Below are 24,388 nucleotides of genomic sequence, written 5' to 3'. Positions count from 1 at the left end.
TAACAAAGCAGAAGATTTTTTTCTTTTTTCTGATATCCATGGTCCATACAAATTTTTAGTTGTTAAACCAATTTTCTCCCACAGAATTCAGAGAACCTTGCAGACACCAGCCACTAGAACAAATTTTGAAAAATGTCTTCAGGGAAAAAAAAAAATAGTTTCACATACTTGATTCAAACTCTCCTTGGAGAGATATGTATTGATTAATATTGTGCTGGTACATTACTTTCTAACTTCTAATTTGTGACTTTGGAAATACTAATTTATACTTAAAATTCATTTTATAGCTAATTAGGGGGTAGACAGTGTTGTCATTGTTCATAGGAGAAAACTGGGATGCTCTTTGGTTTGCTTAAAACTCACATACCAGATTGAATGAGGAGTCCGCTGTGCTGGGCTGTTTATTTAAACATTAAAAAAATACAATCATATAATTATATTTTATAAGAAATAAATTAGAAAATTGTTTTCATGAGAAAATTGTCATAACAGACTGAATTTCCTCACAATTTATCATAGCAGCTTTCCTCCCCCCAGATTTTAGTTTCTTGAAGAAGTAACTGGCTTGCTGGGAAGCACTGCATATTTACACTCAGTATCCTCTTAACATCAGCATGGGGCTACTTATAATTACAGGCACATGTTAAATAAAATGATTAGCTATTCTCATTAAACATAATTATATCTCTCTAAAATAATACATGCAGAAATGTTACAATACAGTGATAAAGAGAAAGCAATCTGCATGACCCCTCCTTTGTATGTAAACAGTGGATTATTAAGGCAGAATGTGTTTCCTGTTGCACATTCAGTTATTGAGGTCAATTACGCTTGGGACTCATTGAAGTATTAAACAACAAAAATGCCTTTTTACAGCAATCAGTGATCTCTATACAGAGCTTAAGTGGACTCTGCTATTTTCCAAGGACACTCCATACATTTAGACTTCAGTCCAGGTTCATATTAAAGAGTGACATACAAGAACTCAAGCCCACTAGTTCTGAAACTAGAGGGTCCTTCTGCATTTAGCTGCTTTCCCTCCCTCACCAAAGTAACTTTTGAAGATAAAATGGGGTTTGTTGGGTAATCAGTGCCAGCGACTAGTATATCACTTCTCCATCTTTGGACAGATCTGGAGTGGACAACCTTAAAGAGTGGAATCATAGAATGCCAACACCTAAGGCAGTTTTTGGTTTCCTTGGAGCATGGTAGTTCAGTGCAGCCGATCATTTAAGCTCACTGTCATTTAGGATCTTTCTCTGAAATTGAAAGCATGGGCGCACATGTTCATTCACAAAATGTTTACCTAATTCTTAAGAAAAGGTAGAATTTTCAAAGGAACATTTTCAGGTATGACTGCCTATTGGACTCACTCCCCTGGCATTCTGAGATGAAGAAGTATTTGTGAAAAGGCTGTTCTTTGGTTACTATTTCATATCCACTCCCTCTTGGCTATATTACATTTTTCAGCTACTTTTTTTAAGTACAGAATAACATTTATAGGACCAGTCAACCAGCCCATCACTGTATGCTTAGCAAGTATTTGTACAATATTAAAACACCAAATCTCACTAACATACTGAGAAAGAGTTCAGCGTCACAAGTAAAAAAATGAGTAAAAATTTGCATTGATAGTAAGAGGTATTGGGCGAAGACTGGATTGAGACTCAAGAGTTATTTTAAACCTAAGAGTTTGGATTAGTTGCTTTGTTTCTCTGTGCCAAAGTTTCTCAATTAATGGAAAAGTGTAAAATGTATTGGCAACCACAAAGTCCTGTGCATGTATGTGGCACTAGGATTCACTATAATGATTATTATCTATAAAAATGAAAGAAGTGATTTAAATCGTTTTCAGAGTGGCATCTTCTCTTACTTTTTTCAAAATTACAGACTCTGAAATTTCAGCATTAACTCAGTAACTATTACATGGTGCATGGCACATACTTATTTAGCAAATTGTAAATGCTTATTCCCTCAACATGGAGAGGTTGGCCTTCTCTTAATCAGCTATGATTGTTCCTTCTAGTTCACTAGAAATAAAACCTTATTGACTGATGGTAGGAAGCCTGGTAAAATGCTTTAGGAGAACATGCTTACTTTCTGTTTCTATTTAGCAGCCTGAAAAAGGATCATTGCACAACATTATCAGTTTCTTACCTGACCATTTCTTTCATGGATACAATAGGGTTCTAGTGCCCAAAGATGTATTTGTAATCCTGATTCCCTTTGCTTTCAGAGCTGAGCTATGCCTGGATCTTCAATGAATACCCTTCCTATCAGGATAATCGCCGCTTCGTTTCTCAAGAGACCGGGAATCTGTATATTGCCAAAGTAGAAAAATCAGATGTTGGGAATTACACCTGTGTGGTTACGAATACGGTGACAAACCACAAGGTCCTGGGCCCACCCACACCACTAATACTGAGAAATGATGGTGAGTTTTCTAAGGGATTTTATTAATTCTGTTTTTTGTGATCACAAGTTGAGTATGGAACATTGTTATTGGCACACAAAGCTTGATTATCTAAATTAAGTTTAAGAAAATTTTAATGCTTTCTGTATTTAGTACTTGAATTTTCTCCAGTTGTGTAAGAAATAAACCCATGAATCCATTTTGGAAAACTAATTCGAAGTTTAATTGTTAATCTGAACAGGAAGGGAAGGTGTATTTAGGTGAATATAAATTACAAAGGAATCTATGTCTTGTTTCTTTTCTGCTGAAATTGCGTAACAGGCAAAATGAAGTGGAAGGTTGACCATTTAGCTTGTTCATCAGTTCTCTGTGATTTTCTAACCAGTGCCCAGAAGGAAGTTCTAAAGAATCCAGGTAATGCCTAGGTTTATGGTACTGGAGATGTAGTTCCCACCATGGTGAAAGGCGGGAATATCAAGGCTTATTTGAGACAGAAATTTTAATTTTGCACACTTCTATGAGACTTTCTCAGTAAAATGTATGAATCTCACATTAATTACCTAGGTGAATGGCATAGCAGCGTATGGTAACTCACTATGTGTTTTTTAAAGATTAACCAAATAGTGTGCCATATGCTAGTAGTACCATGCTTTCCCCCACCATGAGCCTTTATATACCAGTCATGAGTCTTTATATGTATTCTGTCCCCTTTTCTTGAAGTGTTTCTCCTTCTCTTGTCCCAGCCTTTCACTTGACTAACTTACACTGGTCTTTCCAATTTCTCCAAATATATCACTTTCTCTACAAAATGTTCTCTCTCTGAACCCCTGTCCCTAGCTATGCTGCATCATAGCTGTAAACTTTACCTCTCTGTAAACTCCGGTAAAGCCCATCTCTACACCCTTAAGAACTCCATTCTGTACCACAGCTACCAATGTGCTTCGCTGGCTCCGTAACTACAGACTTGCCTTTTAAAAGCACATGCATTGCCTTAATGACTACTGTTTCCAGTGCCTCATACAATACTTGGCACATAGAAAATTCTTCATAAATATTTCTTGAGTGAATGCAAACCGAAACATAATTAAGCCCTCCAATAATGGCTGATATAATAATTTAAGCAGTCATAGTTTACATGTTGAAGTTTCTCTTCTTTTTAAATCCCTGTCCCTTCTAGAACACATTGAAACTTTACATTGTGAACAGAAATTGAGACCTGTCATCAGGCAAGGAAACTGTCAGCCATGAAAAATAATAACAAGCATTTATTAGGCACTTAGTATTTGCTGTGTGCTCAGAATTTCACCTGGATTATCTCATTTAAACCCCAAGCAATTACATGGGGAATATTCTCTTTTATATTTCAGATGATTGAATTGGCCCTCAGACATGTTAAATAACAAATCCCAATCCACATAGCAAGCTAAAAAATGATGGCTCCAAGGTTGTGGAGAGAGGGGAACCCTCCTACACTGCTGGTGGGAATGTAAAGTAGTTCAACCATTGTGGAAAGCAGTGTGGATGTTCCTCAAAAAACTAAAAATAGAAATACCATTTGACCCAGGAATTCCACTCCTAGGAATTTACCCTAAGAATGCAGCAGCCCAGTTTGAAAAGGACAGATGCACCCCTATGTTTATCCCAGCACTATTTACAATAGCCAAGAAATGGAAGCAACCTAAGTGTCCATCAGTAGATGAATGGATAAAGAAGATGTGGTACATATACACAATGGAATATTATTCAGCCATAAGAAGAAAACAAATCTACCCTTTGCAACAGCATGGATGGGGCTAAAGGGTATTATGCTCAGTAAAATAAGCCAGGCAGAGAAAGACAAGTATCAAATGATTTCACTCATCTGTAGAGCATAAGAACAAAGAAAAAAACTGAAGGAACAAAATGACAGCAGACTCAGAGAAGCCAAGAATGGACTAACAGTTACCAAAGGGAAAGGGACAGGGGAGGATGGGTGGGAAGGGAGGGATAAGGGAGAAAAAATGGGGGGGGGCATTACGATTAGCATGTATAATGTGGGGGGGCACGGGGAAGGCTGTGCAACACAGAGAAGACAAGTAGTGATTCTGTAGCATCTTACTACGCTGATGGACAGTGACTGTAAGGGGGTATGTGGGGGGAACTTGGTGATGGGGGGAGTCTAGAAACCATAGTGTTCCTCATGTATTTGTAGATTAATGATAACAACAACAACAAAAAATTGATGGCTCCAAGATTTAGACCCAGCGCCCATTTCTTCTTAACTTCAGGGCCTAATGTCTTAACTCCTCACTATGTTCCTTTTCATTACACTTTGCCACCTCTGTTACCTGAATTTATACAATAAAAACTCAGAAAATTCAAGCCTGGATATCAGATTTCTCTCCATATTTGTTCCTCTGTACTAAAGAAGCTATACCTGAGTGGAGCTATGACCCTGAACCTCCCATAACGGGATATTTGTAGACAAACCAGCTCTGGAGAAAGGATCTGAGCATCCTTACAATATAGACCAGGCTGTGGAATTTCTGAGCAAATAATGTAGATTTCCATCATGCATTTATTTATCCTTGCATTTAACATGTATTTACTTAGCACTTGGTATGTGACAGTCACTACTCTGGGTACCAGTGAGCAAAAACAATAAGGCTCTTATCTCATGGCCTCTTATGTTCTCCTGGTTGACATAGGTAAAAACAAACAAACAAAAACAAAAATTGAATTATTTTTGATAGGAATAAATAAACCACTATGATAAAATACAGGTACTGTGGGGTAGAATGACTGCTGTAGACAGATTTGTCATGGAAAACCTTTCAGAAGAGGTGATATATGAGCTGAGACCTGAATGGTAAGAAGTTAGTCCTGTGAGGATCAGACGGAAGAGCATTCCAGGCTGAGTTAACATCACATGCAAAGGCTCTGAAGCTTGAAAAACACTTGGCATGTTAGGGAGTAAAGAGAATGTGAGCATAGAAAACCATAGTGAGCCAGGTAGAGGGTGGGTTGAGTTGAGATTTAAGTGAGTCAGGGAACAAATCATGGGGACCAAAGAAGGAAGATGGTTTTTATCCAAGTGCAGTGAGAAGCCTTTAGAGGATTTTATGCAAGAAAGTGATGTATGTTTTTAAAAAGATTACTTAGCTACCGTCTGGATATGGACTTTAAAAAAGTGAGAGTGGAAACTAGAATTCTAACTGGAAAACTATTTCAGTCATTCATTTGGGAGACGATGGTAGCTTGAACTAAGAAGCAGCAGTTGAGAGAAGTGGATGGATCCAGGATATAGTTTGCAGGTAAAGCTGCCAGTACTTGCTTCTGATGCGCTGGGTGTGAGAGGAGGGGGAAGAGAAAATCGAGGATGACGCATAGGTTTCTGGCATAGCCCCTGAGTTTATGGGGATGCCATTTACTGAAATGGCTTTATGAGCAGGTTTGTAAGGGAGAAATCAAGAATATTATTTTAGTCATCATTTGTGAAGCCAGAAGCATGACTTCTGCCTTGGTAACAGAAAGAATCATTTGTTTTGTGCTTTTGTTTCCATCTCTTACAATATTAATCTGCTATATTTATATTTATTATCAGCTGCTTTTCCCCCACCCTGCTGGCACTGTGATGAATCACAAATCGTAACTCTGAGCCAGCTTTGTACTAGGGCCCAGCATAGTGCTTGCCACATGATAATTTTTAAATTAGTATGTTGGAATAAACTGAATTATATTAAATAAAACTGAAAAATCTTATCAGTTTAAAAAGGAAAGTAGGCAAGGGACCACTTTTGTCAAAAGCTATCATTATTCTCTCTCCAGACCTAAAGATGAAGAAATTTTTCAAAAAATGTGCTCGAGTGGCATTTGTACAGAATTATTTAAAAATATAGCCACTCTGACCTCTTCCCCTAATGCACTTCTGCCAAAGTGTCTCTTCAGTAGTGTGGCCTGTTTCGGTGTGTCAAGTCATAGATGGAATGGAACATTGATTTTGATGCACTGAGACATAGCCCAGGAGAGACATCACACAGAGTTGCTGCTTCAGAAAGAAGAAACAAAAATTCAGGAACAGAAGAATTCCAGACTCACCATCTATACTTCAAGTTGGCAACAACTCCGCCTTTTGCTTGGCTTTTAGATTTATCTTGACTTGTCTAGTATATCTTCAGAGAAATGACAAATAATTTTTATTATAATGTTTTATCATAAAATTAGCACACTAAAGATCTCATTCTTCAGCAATTAATGCTCATTCATTCTTAATTTCCATGAGATTTGTGTGGTAAAAATTCATAGTATGTCTTTCACATGGAGTGTATAAAATGGATATTGGAATTATATTATTAAGCACAAAAAGGTTAATTAGCTCTTGTGTGAAGGCAAGAGAAAAGGGGAGATATAAATCAAGAAGAGATTATATAATAAAGATGACATTCTTGTTGAAGTCTACTCTGTAAGAGTAAAATCAATGAAATTATTGTTCCACATGATGTAGTATTTAGTGACTATGTTAGACTGCTAAGTGCAAGATGAGTATAAAATTTGTACAGTCACTTTGATAACTGAAGCTTATTCAAAATTTCACCTCATTCTTCTTATTTTGACATGTGAATAAGCAAGGCAACAGAGTTTATTGCCAGAGCTGAATTAATTGCTATGGCTGGTCATTTCCCTTGCTAAGTGCAGATGTAACTTAAAGAACTAGATGTCTTCAATATTCAGGTTATTTCTTTAGAGTTCCAGCTGAGCAGTTCTGAACTATGCTTCATTATTCCCAGCCCAAAGGTTACGGTGAACCATAAAACATGAACAGGTTATTTCGACTCAGGTCCTGGTAAAAATCAAGTGTGGTAGGTCCCCTGTCCATCCCAGTGACCCTACTGTCCTGTGTACTCCAGTTCTGCAAGACCTTGGGACTTGCTGTTCTCTTTCCCCAGCTCCTCACATGGCTATGCCTCCCTGCATCTCCGGTCATTTCTGAAATATGGAGTGGGGGGAGTTCAGGGGTAAACCCCGGGGGACTTTGGAACCAGGTTCTCTGAGCAGAATCCAGGCCCTCCACTCATTAGCTGTGTGACTTTGGATGTCTGTTTAACTTCATTGGGCTCCAAATAGGGATACTAGTACCTAGCTTGGAGGCATTTTTCCTAGGTTAAATTACATATAAAATGCTTTGAACAGCTGCAAACTAGAAGTGCAACATCAGTAGCTTCCTTACCTAAGGTACTCACAACAAATTATATTTTTAAAAAATATCTTACATAGTGTATAAATAGCATTATCCTTGTTTTGTAAAACGCATGTGGGTTATGACAGAGAAAGCCAGAACACCACTGTCCAGAATGCTAACAGCATTAAAGTATTTAACTTTGAGGCTAAAATATTTAATTCTTTTTTTTGTTTGTTTCTTTTTGCCTTGCTGTGTTTTTTGTTTTTTGTTTTCTAGTTTTTCTACAATGACTAGAGATTTATTTGAGTTTTTAGAAAAACATTGGTAAGAGGGCTATCCTTGTGTTACTGGACCTACAAGGCACTTAACTTTGGGACTTTTTTGGGGGAGATAGAAGGCAAACAGCATCAGAGTCAAGTTGACAGTCCCAGGTCCCATGCTGTTTCACTGAGGTTTACAAAAGCTGTTTGGGGCTCACAATTCATATATTTACATGGTGTCTTTTCTGCTATGATTTTTGAAAGTTTTATAGTGGGAATTTGCCTAAGTAACTGTGTGTTACTTTGTGTCATTCACCTCCAAGAAGTATAAAATTGAGAGTTGTTTGACAAATGTGAGAAAATGTTATATCAGAGTTCATCTTTATTTATCTAGATGTTTAAAAATCTGTTGAAAAGATCATATAACTTGTTAGGTGGCAAGCACACCTGTCTTTTAGGTGCTATGAAAGAAAAAGGTTTAATTGAGAAAAGTATATCATAATTATTTTTACCACAGGTACTAAAGTATAAAGTCCATGGGCAAACTGTTGGTTATTAATGATGATGAACCTGTTCTATTATGTGCTTCATACACAGATCTCAGAATTGTCCCTAAATTTCCATAAACAGAGGCAGTAGATCATCCATATAGCTTAACAGAGAAATTTTAGATCTAGTCAATAATCATAAAGGCTATTTTTCTGTCTTCAGTCACTACCCTGACTTCCTCTAAATCGCTGAAGATGAAAAGATTAGGATTATCTTGGGGAAATGAGATCATGTCTGTGAGGATGTTTATGGACATTACATACCCAGGTACATAACTCTGAGCAGAAAGTTATTAGATGGCCTTTGCCTTTCTTCTCTGTTTGTCCCCAGACCAGCTGGGGAATGGTTGGCAGTTCTGTTTTGAGTATTAGAACCAAGGCAAATGTTAAGCAGTTTATAGTCAGTGTCTGAGGGGTCTGTGCTTTACACACTGGGTGTTAAATATTTTTTTAAATACTATCCCTAATTAGAACTCTACATAGAAGAGATACTAGGAAACAGGAAACAAAGGATTTGTCTCATCTTAGAGTTCCAGTAGTTTCATTTTCTTTGTCTCTCTGTCTCTGTCTTTTTCTCTTTCCTCTCCCTTTGTCTCCTCCATTTCCATGTTTATGTACATTGATATATATGTAAGATGTATGTGTGTAAGTATACATATGTTCATATAACTGGGTATATTGTCTTTGGGAAGTGAAAATGTAAACTTGACTTTTCTGAATGTTTATTATACCTCAGTATAAAGTTAAATTCTTTAAAATTTATGTTCTCAAGTATCACCAAAATAACTGACCATATTTTTCTAAGTCCTCACCCATTTTCCACAACCTGATTTCATTTAGCCATGAAAACGCTGAGCATGGTCAGCATAGAAGTGTTCAATCTTTTCACCTGAAATCAAGCTTTCACCTAGTAGACAAAAGACCAGCTGATAACATCAGCACCCTGCAGTTTCAGAGCAGTTTGAGGTGGAACAGAAATAGATACTCTGAGCATGAGGTTGAGGCTGTCCCTGATTGGTGCCAACTAGCTTTGTCTTATTTTCCATGGCCTCACCTAGCATGCAGTAAAAGGGGAGCAGGACTGAAAGTCAAGAAGAAAAGTCATGGGAGTCGGGGGTGGGGTCCCAGATCGACCGCTAACTCACATGAGACAAATCTTGATGTTTCTTTGGTCCTCAGTTTCCTTAGTTCGTAACATGAGTGACTTAAGTAAGTCATATCTAAGATTTCTTCTAATTGTCCTCTAGGATCTCAGTCACAACTCTCTACCTTACTTAACTCCAGTCTCAACATTTGCACAGGCCAGATAATATCAAATGCTATTCAGTAGTCAGATGCCATTCACTGGATCAGATTTCTTCCCAATGTTAACAGCCAATCCTAGCACAAACCTAGTTGCATTCATCCTTTGTGGCCATAATGAGCCATTTGTGAGCCTTTACCTCTTTGACCATTAGAACTCCTAGTGGCTCAGAAGACTGCATTTCCCTCAAAGTTCCAAATTTAGGACCAAAAACTGAAAAAAGGAAAGGAGAAAACTAGGATATGGTAGATTATTCTGGAATATTGCTGCAGTACAATGTATTTTCCATTATGATACTGTCATGTGTTCATAGTAAGCTTTCCTAGTATTGCCCCAAAGTAGATTAGATCTTCACATGAGCATTAACAGCCACTATGTGTCTTCATGAATAGATCAGCTTTATCTCTAGGCTACTTAATTAACCTAGCAGTCAGATCCAAAGCTCAGTCATTAAGAGGATCTCCTTTTGATTGTGAACTTGATCTACAACCTTTTATTGATGATCTAGCATTTCGACTGGCAAGGATGAAACTTCTGCCCAGCATTGGGTAGAGATATGCCCCACACATAGACATAATTTTATATTACTGAAGATGTAGAGTTTATACCAAAACACTGTTTAATTTTACCCTCACTTCTAATTGCAACTTTTGTGTGGCTGTGTCACAGAAATATGTCTTGTTTTTAATTCTCTAACAGCATCACAGTTGAGGATCTGTGAGCATAAAACATATTTTATGGGGAGAAAATCTAAATGACTAAAGGATGTGAGACATTTTGCTAAACTGCCACTGATAATCTGATTTAATAGTGTCTTAATGGTTCCAGATATTTTGAAGGCTTGAAAAGCTTAGAAACTTGGCAGTCAGCTTTAGACCTCCAGCACAGTCAATTGCATTTCATGTCCATGGGGGCTAAAGGTCTTGGATAGCCATTTAGTCAGTCAGTGAGGAAGCATCTGTTAAGTACCTGTTGTGTGTGTGGTATACTATGACATAAAAAGATATGGTCTCAGCCCCTGGGAACCTACAGACAGAGGGATTTGAAATAAAAGAGGTAATAGAGGTTTCTGGCTTTGAGTAGAGATGACGTGCAGCATTCATGTATTTAACCAAAAAATATTCATTGCGTGCCTGTTACATATGTGTCCCTGGGGAAGCAAAAATCTTTCTATGCCCTCACAGATTATAGTCTAATTGAGGAGTCTGATTGCCATCTGAGGCAGGAGTGAGGCCGTACTGGGGAAAGTGGGGAATTAAAGCAGGTTCATTTTTGATTATGGTAAGAGCTACCAACGAGCAATGGAGGGTGAGTGAAATTATGCATATATTCATGGTTTGGGGAAGCCTGGCCTTCTCTTTGGGATCAACCCAGTGTCCATAAAGAATGGCCTTCTGTTCTTAGATTGGCCAAGGTGAAAGGGAGGAAGATAATTCCAGGCAGTGAGTACAATATATTTTCAAAGCAGCAGTTGGCACACTCCCTCCTGCATCCCAGCCTATTTTTTGTAATAAAGTCTAAAATTCTTCTCCACAGAAATGTTGGGTGTTCTTGGTTAATCCCTAGATTCTTTATAATACTTTTGCTACTGTAAATGGTATCTTATTTTTAATCACATTCTCTAGTTTTTAGTCATCGCTGATGTATACAACTGCTATTTTTTGTGCAAATGATTCAGCATTTGGCAAGCGTGCTGAAATCTCTTATTAGTTCAGTTCTAATAGTTTGTCTTTTCATTCTTTGCTAACTTCCCTATTTCTGCTAAAGCAGGGATTAGCCAACTAGGGCTCATGGGCCCAAAATAGCCACCATTTTTGTAAATAAACTTTTATTGGAATATAGCCATGCCCAATTGTTTACATATTGTCTATGGACGCTTTCCAGCTGCGATGGCAGAGTTGAATTGGAACAGATAGTGTATTGCCCACAAAACCTAAACAAAATCCTGGCTATCTGTTCCTTTGTAGTAAAACTTTGCCAATCCCTGATAACATGATAATATCTTTAAACACCTGAAGATTGTCCATCCAGAGACATTTTTTCCAGCCCCAAAGACTTGAGCTAGGACCAAATTAGAGGGAGAGAAAGGGTGTATTCGTTCAATACAATAAGAACTTAGTAGGATGAATATAAAAGTATTTCCTCAAGTGAAGACAAAAGTTGGGTTTCACCTAAAAGAAGATGACCTTAAAATTGATTTTACAGCATCTTACTACGCTGATGAACAGTGACTGTGAAGGGGTATGTGGGGGGCACTTGGTGAAGGGGGGAGCCTAGTAAACATAATGTTCTTCATGTAATTGTAGATTAATGATAACCAAAATAAAAAAAATTAAAAATAAAATAATAAAATAAAATTAATTGCACAAACTGAAAACTGCAGGCATACCTCATTTATTGCACTTTGTTTTATTGTGCTTTGCAGATACTGCATTTTGTACAAATTGAAGGTTTATGGCATCAAGCAAGTCTGTCAGCACCATTTTTCCAACAGCATTTGCTCACTTTGTGTCTCTGTGTTACATTTGATAATTCCCATAATATTTCAGCCTTTTTCATTATTATTTGTTATGATGATCCTGTGGTCAGTGATCTTTGATGTTACAATTGTAATTGTTTTGGGGACTATGAACTGCACCCATATGAGATGACAAACAGCTGATAATGGTGTATGTGTTCTGAATGCTACACCGATGAGCCATTCTTCTGTCTCTCTCCCTGTCCTCAGGCCTCCCTATTCCCTGAGACAACAACAATATTGAAATTTGGCCAATGAGTAGCCCTAAATGGCCTCTAAGTGTGCAAGTGAAAGAAAAAGTTGCACATCTTTCACTTTATTTGAAAAACTAGAAATGATTAAGCTTAGAAAGGAAGGCTGAGCAAAAGCCAAGACATACCAAAAAGTAGGTCTCTTCTGCCAAACAGTTAGCCAACTTGTGAATGCAAAGGAAGGATTCCTGAAGAAAATTGAAAGTGCTACTCCAGTGAACATACCAATGATAAGAAAGCAAACAGCCTTATTGCTGATATGGGGAGTTTTAGTGGCCCGGACAGAAAGATCAAACCGGCCACAGCATTCCCTTAAGCCAAAGCCTAATGCAGAGCAAAGCCCTAACTCTCTTCAACTCTAGGAAAGCAGAGAGAGGTAAGGAAGCTGCAGAAGAAAAGTTGGAAGCTAGCAGAGGTTGGCTCATGAGCTTTGAGGAAAGAAGCCATCTCTGTAACAGAAAATGCAAGGTAAAGAAGCATGTGATGATATGGAGGCTGAAGCAGTTTATACAGAAAATCCAGCTAAGGTAACTCATGAAGGTGGCTACACTAAACGACAGCTTTTCAGTGCAGATAAAACAGCCCTCTAATGGAAGAAGGTGCCATCTAGGACTTTTATAGTTAGAGAGGAGAAGTTGATGCCTGGCTTCAAAGCTTCAAAAAACAGTCTGACTCTTGTTAGGTGACTTTAATTTGAAGCCAATACTCATTTCCTATTCCAAAAATCCTATGTCCCTTAAGAATGATGCTAAGTCTACCCTGCCCATGCTCTATAAACAGAACAGCAAAGCCTGGATGACAGTACATCTGTTTACAACATGGTTAATGGAATATTTTAAGCCCACTATTGAAAACTAATGCTTGGAGGGAAAAAAAATCCTTTCAAAATATTACTGCTCATTGATAATGTACCTGGTCACCCAGGAGTTCAGATGACAATGTGCAAGATTAATGTTATTTCCATACCTGTTAACACAACATCCATTCTGCAGCCCATGGATTTGACTTCCAGGTCTTATTATTTAAGGAATACATTTCATAATGCTTTAGCTTCCATAAATTGTGATTCCTCTGATGGATCTGGGCAAAGTACATTGAAAGCCTGTGGAACGGATTTATGATTCTAGTTGCAATGAAGAACATTTGTGACTCATGGGAAGAGGTCAAAATATCAACATTAATAGGAGTTTGAAGGAAGTTGATTCCAGTCCTCATGGGTGACTTTGGGGGATTCAAGACTTTAGTGGAGGAAGAAACTGCAAATGTGATGGACACAGCAAGAGAACTAGAGGTGGAGCCCGAAGATATGACTGAATTACTACAGCCTCATGATAAGACTTTTAAGGAGCTGTTGCTTATGGATGAGCAATGAAGGTGATTCTGAAGATGGAAGCTGTTCCTGGTGAAGATGCTATGGTGACTGTTCAAATGACAACACAGAATTTAGAATATTGTATAAACTTAGTTGATAAAGCAGTGGCAGAGTTTGGCAGAATTGACTCCAACTTTGAAAGAAGTTCTGTGGGTTAAAATGTTATCAAACAGCATTGCATGCTCCAGAGAAATTGTTCATGAAAAGAGTCTGCCAATGCAGCATACTTCATTTTTGTCTTTTTTCAAGAAATTTCCACAGCCTACCTTCAGCAACCATTATCTTGATTAGTCAGGAGCCATCAACATGGAAGCAAGACCCTCCACCAGCATAAAGAGTATGACTCGCTGAAAGCTCAGATAATGGTTAGCATTTTTTAGCAATAAATTACTTTTTAATTAAGGTATGTCCATTTTTTCATTAGACCTAATGCTATTGTATACTTAAGAGACTTACTGTATAATGTAACATAACTTTTAAATGCATGGAGAAACCAAAAAATTCATTTGACTTGCTTTCTTGTGGTATTTGTGTTTATTGTGATGGTCTGGAACTGAACCCACAATACTTCTGTGATACCTGTATAAGCAAATTATTCCAGGATTTAAAGTAAAGCAGGACCATCCCAGGCAAACATGGATACATAGTCTCTCTACCTTTATAAAGGACAGCCTTCTGGAATAACTCAAGTTATCTCTCTACTTTTATTGAGAAGGAAGGAAAGAATGCAGGTTGGGTTGAAGTCAAAACATGGAGTTTATTTTTACATCCCTCAGTTGTCTGAGGACACCTTAAAGCCCCAAATATGAGAGGTGATACATAACCATCAACTCCCTTACTCCTCCTCTCCAGCACTGGGAGGTTCTTGTTTGGCCCCTTGTTACCTCAAACTTAATTCAGCTACTGGAGGCTGGATGATGGTAGAAGACATTCTTTAGATAGTCCCATAGACCCCACAGTATCTCCTTAAACCCAGGGGAAAATAATCCTTTTTTAAAAGGATGAAGTGGTAAACTTAGCCAAGAGGGTTTGTATGACTAATCTGATACTTCCAGATATTTTTATACTAATGAACTACACATCATATAACTTATCCCTTAAGAAAGTCAATGTGGGTACTTTCCATGAGATGATTTCTGTGATTTGTTTTTCAGCAGAAAATCCCATTCTGTGGAAGTTGGTAAAAGTCCCTTCTGCAGTTTAATTTAGAAAGGATGGATTCCAGTGAAGGCAGGTGTTGGCAAAATCTTATGGCACAGAACTCTGCAAACTGGCCGACTCCTGCCAACACAACGCTCTGCAAATTGTAGTTAAACAAGTGTGGTGTGTGGCCCATTTCTCCTTCATATTCTGTAATTTGCAAGTTATTTTGATAAATTTTGTGTTCTTATAAGCATAAGCATCACTTAGTTTTCCAGGCTTGAAAGGGGAACAATCACTGCCACAAGGTCATCTACAGAATCTAGGCTCTCGATAGACATTGTCACTAGTGGGGCCCCATTAACTAGTACTCTTCCAATGACTAGTTCTTAGATGGTGTCAGTTAATATAAGGTTGAACTTCTTGCATTGGCTTAACACCTCATGCTACTACAGTAGTTCTTAAAGTGTATTCCCTGGCCAACTGCCTCAGTGTCACCTGAGAACTTGTTAGAAATGCAAATTCTTGGGCTCCATCTCCACTTACTAAATCAACTCAAGCTCTCCAGGTGATTTAAAGTTTGAGAACCACAGGTTTAGAGAAAAACACGCAGATATTTCTAACCATGTCTTCCTCAGGTACTCAGTTCCTTCCTGCATTCAATAAATAGTTAATAATCACCTGCATATGTCTTCTCACTATGCAATGCACTGAATAAGAGTAGCTTATAGGTGCCCTGAAGATGACGATCTGGTCTGTATTACCCAAATTGTGCCCCCATTGCTAGGCACAGTGCATGACTTAAGGTTGGCATTAAATGAATATTTACTGAATTAATTTATTGGAGTGTAAATGTGGCTAAGCCCCAGACTCCTGAGGACTTTGATGTATGGAATTTTAAGTGCTATAACTCACTATTGTTACGGTGCCTTGCTTATTCCAAAAACTAGAAAACACTGACAATACATTTTAATGAATTAAGATGTTTTCCTTTATGTTTTAAATTATAGGTATAGGTGTCTCTGTTTAGAATTGAAAGCAAGAGTTGTCTCTGTGGGAAAATCATATACTTCATACCAAAGAAATGGAATATTGATGACATAATAAATCCTATATTATCATGAATACATTATATTCAATCTTTACTTCCACTTTACCTTGGTCATGTGGATACAGTTAAGCCTTTTTATCTTACCACCTTTTAAATAGTTTCAAGTTGGAAAAAGGGTTCTGGAGCCATTCCATCAGTAGCATAGCTCTTTTTGCCTAGTCATTCTGTAAATCACCCAACAAGCTGTAGACCAATAAAATTCAAAAGTGTGCAGGTGGTCAGAGGAATGACTTAAAAACACACTCTTGTTTTAAGGGGCCTTTTGTTTGTCAAAAAAAATTTTTTAAAGGCAGCAGCTTTTTAGATTTAATGTAGAAAATAAAGGCCAAAATTGTTAAAATGTATGAAATAGTCAAATAAAAATATAGCTTGTGCCAGATGTAACCAAATTAAATGGAACAGTTCACAGGTGTTCCAAAAAAATGTTCATAATATAGTTGAAGAAAATTGCTTCCTTCATTTTTTATGACTCTAATACTAGGACAATCTTTATATATAATGAAAATTCTTTAAACAGCAGTGAAAACCATGCCATCCCTTCTCTGATTTCTATCTTTATATCCTATAACTACTGCTATAAATGCAGATCAATCTGTATTATTACTGATAACTCTGTTACTCGCATCCCTATAGCCATAAATATAGATCACTGAATCAGCCCAGAAATCACTGTGTGACCACATAAACAACCCACACAGTCATTTTAGAAAACATTTTAGAAAGACATGATCTTCAGTGCCATGATGACACTTAAAAATGACGTCCATGCCTGGAAAGAAGTACTTTAGACTTAGGGGCTATTATGCCTCACAATATAAGATTCACATCCCTACATATTCTCCTCCCTTCCACAAGTCCTACTCATCACAACCTTTTCCCATATGCCTATTAATGAGCTAAGATCTGTGAGTGATACAGACAAAAGATAAGATGATCAGAAGTATGTCCATTCCTTAAAGAACTGAAAGTTGCAAAGAAGAAAATGCACATAGATAGCCATAAAAAGTGGAAAACAGTAATGCTCTTTGAGAGGGGCCCAGAAGTTCATATGTAAAGTGTTTCCTGGCAGTAGCATTTAAGTGAGGAAACAACCATAGAAGCTAAAGCTAGAAATGAAAAAGACATATTGCTTGGTGTCACAGATTGTACAGTCTAGATGGGAGACAGATACTAAACACGTAAACAAACACAGTAATTATACATTGTGATAATTAGCATAAAGGAAATAAGGTACTAATCACAATTATAGTATGGACTTACTTTAGTTAGGGTGATCAGAAAGTACTCCTCTGAGGGGTCATCATTTGAGCTGAGATACGAAGCAAGAGAAAAGCCATCCATATAAAAATTATGGGGAACACACAAAAAATGAAAATCATATCCACACAGACTTACAAATGTTCATTCAAGCATTACTCATAATAGCCAGTAGTGGAGGCAACCTAAATGCCCATCAACTGGTTGAATTGTGTCTCCCGAAAAGATACGTTGAAGTTCTAACCCCTGATACCTCAGAATATGACCTTATTTGGAAATAGGGTCATTATAAATGTAATTTGTTCAGGTGAGGTTATTTTGGAGTACAGTGCATCCTTATCTAGTATGTCTGGTGTCCTTATAAGAAGTCAACTGGAAGACACAAAGAAAGAGCATCATGTGATGACAGAGGTAGAGATTGGAGGGAGCCAGCCTCAAGGCACACCAAAGATTTATGACCACTACCAGAAGCTAGGAACAGTTGGACCTAGAGTCTCAGAGGACCCTGTTGACATCCTAATTTATGACTTCTAGCCTCCAGGACTCTGAGAGAATAAGTTTATTTTGCTTTCAAGCCATTCAGTTTGTGTCAGTTTGTTAATACAACCAGTGAATTGATAAAGAAAATGGGGTACATCCATTACAATGGATTCAGCCATTGTAAAAGAAAATTGGGTAAAAGCCATTGATAAAGAAAATGGGGTACTATTCAGCCATAAAAAGGGATAAACTACTGGTACATGGTACAACATGGAAGAACATTGATAACATTGTGCCAAGTGAAAGAGGCTATATGCAAAAGACCATGTTGTATAATTCCATTTATATGAAATGCAGAAAAGGAAAATCCACAGAAAGCTGATTAGAGGTTGTCTGGAGCTGGAACTGGTTTTGAAGATTAATTATAAATGGGCATGAAAGATCTCATCAGAGAGATGGAAATGTTCTGAAAGTGGATCATGGTGATGATTGTACAACCCAGTAAATTTCCAACAAAATAGTTTAGTTGTATACTTAAAATCAGTCAATTATTTGGTATGAAAATAATATCTCAATAAACATTTTTGTTTTTAAAGAAGTCATGGAAAACAGAAATGAGGCAAAGAGATTCTGATACTTCCTGGTTATTTAAAGGTCACCGTGGGCTATAGAGTAGGGCATGAAGAGAAGAGGGGTGAAGAAGGATCCTGGAGGAGTGAACTTTGAGTCTGGACCTTAATAGGATTTTAGGATGAGGAGGTAACAGTTCAGGGAATCTTGGACACTGATATTTCAGTTGCTCAGGACAAGATTGTGTGAGATGTATTTGCTCCTGGTTGTATCTTTCATAGCTGGATTAAGAAACACAATTTATCTGGAATGTTTCTAGAAACAAGGAGGCAGGGCAAAAGCCTGATCTCAGCTAAAACAGCCTTGTCCCTGTATTTTAACCTTATCATTTCATCTCCCTCCCCCACTTCAGTAGAGACTGTCTTGATTTCCTGGGAGGACTCTCACAAGGCAATTCTTTTTTTTTTTTTTTTTTTAATTAACACTGCTCTGGCCCTACATAGCCACACACACACAGCACTAAAAGGTGTTAAGTTTTTCACGCACTCATAGTCATACTATTGATATTTATGGGATGATGAGTCAACTGTACAGGCTGTTTGTTAGTAATTTCAGCCGCTGGGTGTGAATGCTGTTGTTAGCAAGCGCTGCTTCTTCACTGGTCCAGCTTTTGTGGCAAATGTGGCAAAAAGACAAACCCAGACTTAAGTGAAAGGGAATTCAGAGATTGGTCAAAGGCAGGAATGGTTTTGTATCTGAACATGTCAAGCATGGATTTTGTGTGTTTGAATCTAGTTTTGTAGTGTTCTTCACTGCAGTGGTGCGAGGCCATAGTAAAAGATTAAGATCAGGAATCAGGGAGCAGGCTTGCAACCTTGAACACTGACTAGTTTGTTGTAAGACTAAAGGTGAACTGTTTAACTCTTTTAACATTACAGCCTTGTAAAAGGAAAGAAGATTAGAACTGTGATTATAACTTTTGGAGGGTTAAGATTCCTTTCGGAATTGGATTCCAGCTACAGATCCTCTCTAGAAAAATTTGCCTCCTTGAATACCAAGGTTAAGAGTGCTAAATTGAATTCTCTCAAAGGTCCCTTCCAAATCCAATCCTCCCTGTCGTTTTTTGAAGGGGAAAAAACAACTCTGTTCAACTTTGCACTTTTGACAACACACCTCATAGCAGACCTGGCTAGACAGTAACATCATCTGATATTTAATGTTGATTTTTTTGTTTGTTTGTTTTACACATTGAGGAAATCCCCTCAATACTTCCCAAATTCTGAAGTTGCTGTTGAAAAGGGTGACCTCTGCAAAATGAGTGGAATTTTTCTATCAAGTGCCTGTCCTCCTCTATTCCTTGTCTTTACCTTTTTTTCTGACTCCTTCAGTCTTTTGTCTTCTAATTATGATGGAAAGGATGAAGGAGAGATGAAATGGAGGCGAGCCTATCATTTTTTAGTAAGCTAGAAAATTCCAAATTTTATATTGACACAGCTGAATCAGAGACAATGGAAAATGACTACAAATTGAATAGAAATAAATGTACCAACTAAATTAGGGCAGTGGTAGATGGGAGTCAAGAATATATTGATAAGAAATCACTGACAAGTCATGGACTTAATTTGTTAGGTTGTGCTGGCTTGGCCATAATTTTATACTTACCAAGATACTGCAAAGTTTAGAGAATATGACCTTCAAAGTAAGCATGCTATTGCAAAGATGGGTATAACTTAAAGGTTGTTTCCTATAGTTTGCTTCTAATTATTCTCTTTTATATTGATTCAGAATATAATTAAAATATTGGCATTTAATGTTACCTTGTATGTATTCATTTATAATGTATTCAGATTAGCCTTGGAAGTAAAAGATAAAATTAGTTGTGACCCTAAATTGATTACTCAGAATTTTTTTTCTTATGAAGACATAATAAAGCATGCAGGTATTCTTAAGTGTTTAGAATTTTCTGTAGTATGTTCCCAAAAATATAATTTGTTTGATTTTTCTGGTGACTAGGACTTTTTTTTGCACCTCCTTTTTGATCCATGACTACCTAAAATAAAGTATTTTTGAGAAACGAAGTTGTATGCGTGGAGAAATTAATCCTAGGCAGATGGCTGATGCTATGATACAAATTTTCCTCTAGCAGTAACTGGGAGAAGAGCCACAATTCAAGGCTGTTTGAGATAGGCCCTGCTTCAAATGAGGGAATTAATTGTGCATATAATGTGTATAGGAACATTGTACATTAAGAGCAAAACACTTACGTACATTTTAAAAGAATCTCCAAGACTTAGCTCCTTTGTTTATTCACAGGGGTGATGGGCGAATATGAGCCAAAAATAGAAGTGCAGTTCCCAGAAATGGTCCCCACTGCGAAAGGAACAACGGTGAAGTTGGAATGCTTTGCCTTGGGAAAGTAAGTTCTGGATTCTCTTATTCCTTGTCCTCCCTTCAGCTTGGGCAGCTATAGAATTTTCCTTGTACTGTCCACAGTGAGGGTTTCTCAGGTGACTGACAGACAAGTCAAGCTTCTCTCCTTGTAACTGTGCATATGCATCTTTGATTCTGCCCTCTTGCCATGGAGAGGGGCCATGCAGTGACACAAGGAGGATTAGGCTGCCACACTGCCATGGCCACAAAGGAGAGGAGGGGGGCAGTTCCGGAAAAGTATTGTGTCCTATTATTATGACCTGTAATGTGCACACTGTCCCACCCAAAATGACAGGAAAACAGGCCTTCATTTGAGATACAGTCCTGCTGACTATTTGGAAGATGCGGACTTTCATTCTGGCCCTAGTTTACAGAGAATGCATTTCTTTTCAAATTGCCAGTCTATTTTCTCACCTTTGGGTTTCTTTCTGCTCTGGCTAGAGACAGGTAAGACCTGATATTCTCTAAGAGTGTCTATTTTACAGTCATCTGAAAATTATTCACAACTTTCTTATTCAGTCTGTGGGATATCCTTAGATAAGCCTCTTACCCTGCCAAAAAGGTGTGGCATAAATGAAAAAAACTATCATCTGAAATGAGAGTATTTAGATCATCCATGGATTTTAATGATGCGTGAGAATCTTAACTCCCAACCACACCTATTCAGCCAACCCATTGCTAATTCCCCATCTTCTTCCTATACCCAAATACTGGCTAAGGCAGAGCCACTAACTTTTGCAGACCCCTGTATCAGCATGTAATCTATTTTTGTATAATTGTGTGTTTTACAGCAAGCACACAGGAAAGATGTTCCTTTGTATCATTTTATTTTCAGATCCATTAGAAGGATTCTTTTGGTTTGCATATTTGTGAGTCATGGCACTGTAAGCTACAGTAGAACCTCCTATTGGTACTATATAATACAGTGGTCATTTATAACATCCTGAAAACTTACCACATTAAATAAATTATGACATAGCTGTAGGACTGAACACTTTACAGGCATTAAAAGTCAAGCTATAAAACAACAAGTAGGACATAAAAAATGCCTATGATTTATTGCTAAGTGTCTGAAAGCAGATTGCAAAACAGTATAATATGGTCCGGTCCCCACTTTAAAAAAATTTTTAATGTATTTATTAGGAATCTCAATTCAGAGAAAAGGTGAAAGAAGATAACTGGATAAGGGAGGTATATATTTGGTAAACTCTACAAGATGACACCTTGAAAAATCTTCTGTGGATAAAGAACAGAATTCATGTTATTCATACCTCAAAGTGGGTATAAATTAAACTCTATTCATGCTGCTTGAATGGCACTAGAATAAAAACAAAAGACCAAAATTGGGCTTCTCCAGTCTACACAGAAATGTTTGGGTATGCACGTCCAGCTGCTGAAACACATCTTCTTCTCCCATTTAGGAGCAGAAAGAATATGTCTAAATACAGTTATTTGTAAAGGCATGTAGTAAGTGTATATCTTATCAAATGTAAAGGCACCCATCATGTACTTTTCATAGAGCCCTTTCTGCATTTTGAGTTAGTGTCTGTCTAATGAACTTAAATTCTTCCAAAACCAGAATAGTAGAGTTGATGGCTTTAATTTTTTAAATACTACCTCAGGTTTTCTAGAGAAGATTAGCAACTCTTTAGTTTAATTACTTCTTTGCTTGATTTATTTTTCATGCAAAGTATATAAGTAAATAATTGTATCCCCTGCTATGAAGCCCAATCTTAAAAGCTGTGGTTAGGTCACTAAACCATTGATTTACTGACTCAGCGATGCCCTCTTTACAGTTTAAGATGTGTGCTAGCAGTTATGGCTGGAGGGTGATAGATGCCTTGAGAGTACACAAGAATCCCACAGACTGCTCTTTCCCTTATCTCACTATTTTAAGTAAGGTTTCCCCAAACCACCCTTGTAATAGATTGCTGTAAGTTGTTAAGGTTCCGTAGAGAGTGTTCCAGGAGACAGAGAATGGAAGCCATCAGTTCCTTACTGCCTGAGCCTTGAGATTGACACAACATCACTTCTGCCTTATTTCAACAGTCACAGTAGTGAAAGAACCTGCCAGACTCAAGAGGGAGGGGCCTCCTCCTCATCTTCATGGGAAGAACGTAAAATAATTTGCAGCCATCTCTACTCCATCACATTTGTGCCAAGACATTTTTATTTTCATGTTTACGAATTAGAAAAAAACAGATGTCTTAGAAAAAATATGGCAAGCATATAAAAATTGGCTTTTATTTCATTTGATAATATTGCATAGGAGATAGATTACCTTATTTAAGGTTAAGAACTTTTTCTTATTTTAGGAAAAACACAAAGTGTATAATAATACTACAGGTGTGGATGTGCCTAAAATCATAATACTGATACATGAATCAATGAAGTTTGAGAGATAGTATTTAGTGAAAGTTTATATATTTAGAACCAAGAAGGAAGGGATTGTTAGCATAGGTTAAAATAAAATATATGGTTTTCTCTAATTTGACTCACTCCTTCATATTCTCACCATCAGTCCAGTGCCAACTATTATCTGGAGAAGAGCTGATGGAAAGCCAATAGCAAGGAAAGCCAGAAGACACAAGTCAAACGGAATTCTTGAAATCCCCAATTTTCAGCAGGAGGATGCTGGTTTATATGAATGTACGGCTGAAAATTCAAGAGGAAAAAATGTAGCAAGGGGACAGTTGACTTTTTATGGTAAGTTTGTGATTCCACTATACCATTCATAGTGCTGCAGACCTTCCTGATATTAAAGTCATAAGCTGGGAGGCTTGCATTCCAGCATGTTGGAAATAATTACACAAAACAGGGCTATGTAAAACATGTGGCTTGCTACTTAATTAGCATTCTCTGGGTGATTCTGGGTGTGGAGAGCAAGGATGTGGAGAGAGCCGAGAAGAAGTTAGGCTGATGTGTTTGGGGGATGGATATTAATGTGAACTTGTAAAGAAATGCTTGCAGAGGAACCATTTTTCCTCCTGCCATCAAGCTGTAAACCTGACACAGGAAATATTTTTGTTATTTCTCCTCCCTGTTTATTTTTTTTTAATCTCTGCGTGTTTCTTCATTCAAATTTTGATTCAGGGTTCATGTCAATCCTTTGTAATTGCTCCTACGTGATAGCAAGTTAATGTGGTACCATGAACATTTCAAAATGCACACTCTTCAATTTAGTTCTTATTGGAGTAGAGCATGACAAATCTCTCTCCCCAAAGATTTTTTATGTACAGCTGCTCCTCTTACAGTCAAATCATCAGCATTGATCCAGACATAATATAAATTTAAAACCTCTAGCACATGGCCATCAACTGAGCCTATCTTAGAAACCCTGTTAGGGTACTGATTTGAAACCCAGAAAGGGAGTTCACTGAATAAGCATTTTGAAGGGAACTTGGGTTTTGACATATCAGAACATGTCTGAATCCTATATCTCTGGGATATTGAAAATAAATATTATCCATTGATAATTATTCAAGAATGGTTTAAGTAAAGGGCCACACATATAAAATGATAAGAATTATCTCTACAGGGACAAGTTGCAGCAAAAGTTTTAAATGTTCTTATTTTT

The 24,388-nt window shown here is 37.4% G+C and overlaps 1 protein-coding gene across 4 annotated transcripts in view; it reads left to right on the top strand.

The window, feature by feature from the left end:
* Window positions 1–24,388, top strand: part of CNTN4 (contactin 4) — a 979,742-nt gene that overhangs the window by 779,871 nt on the left and 175,483 nt on the right. For all 4 annotated transcript variants that reach the window (XM_036878225.2, XM_036878221.2, XM_057507209.1 and 1 more), the window contains 3 exons: window positions 2,237–2,434; window positions 20,695–20,797; window positions 23,333–23,517. In XM_036878225.2, the coding sequence (XP_036734120.2) occupies window positions 2,237–2,434; window positions 20,695–20,797; window positions 23,333–23,517 (486 nt within the window). The remainder of the gene's footprint in view (window positions 1–2,236; window positions 2,435–20,694; window positions 20,798–23,332; window positions 23,518–24,388) is intronic.

This window comes from Manis pentadactyla, chromosome 1 (assembly GCF_030020395.1).
Source record: "Manis pentadactyla isolate mManPen7 chromosome 1, mManPen7.hap1, whole genome shotgun sequence".
In the NCBI taxonomy this organism is placed as follows: domain Eukaryota; kingdom Metazoa; phylum Chordata; class Mammalia; order Pholidota; family Manidae; genus Manis; species Manis pentadactyla.
Note: the sequence above shows the minus strand (reverse complement) of the source record. Positions and strands in the feature narration are given on the sequence as shown.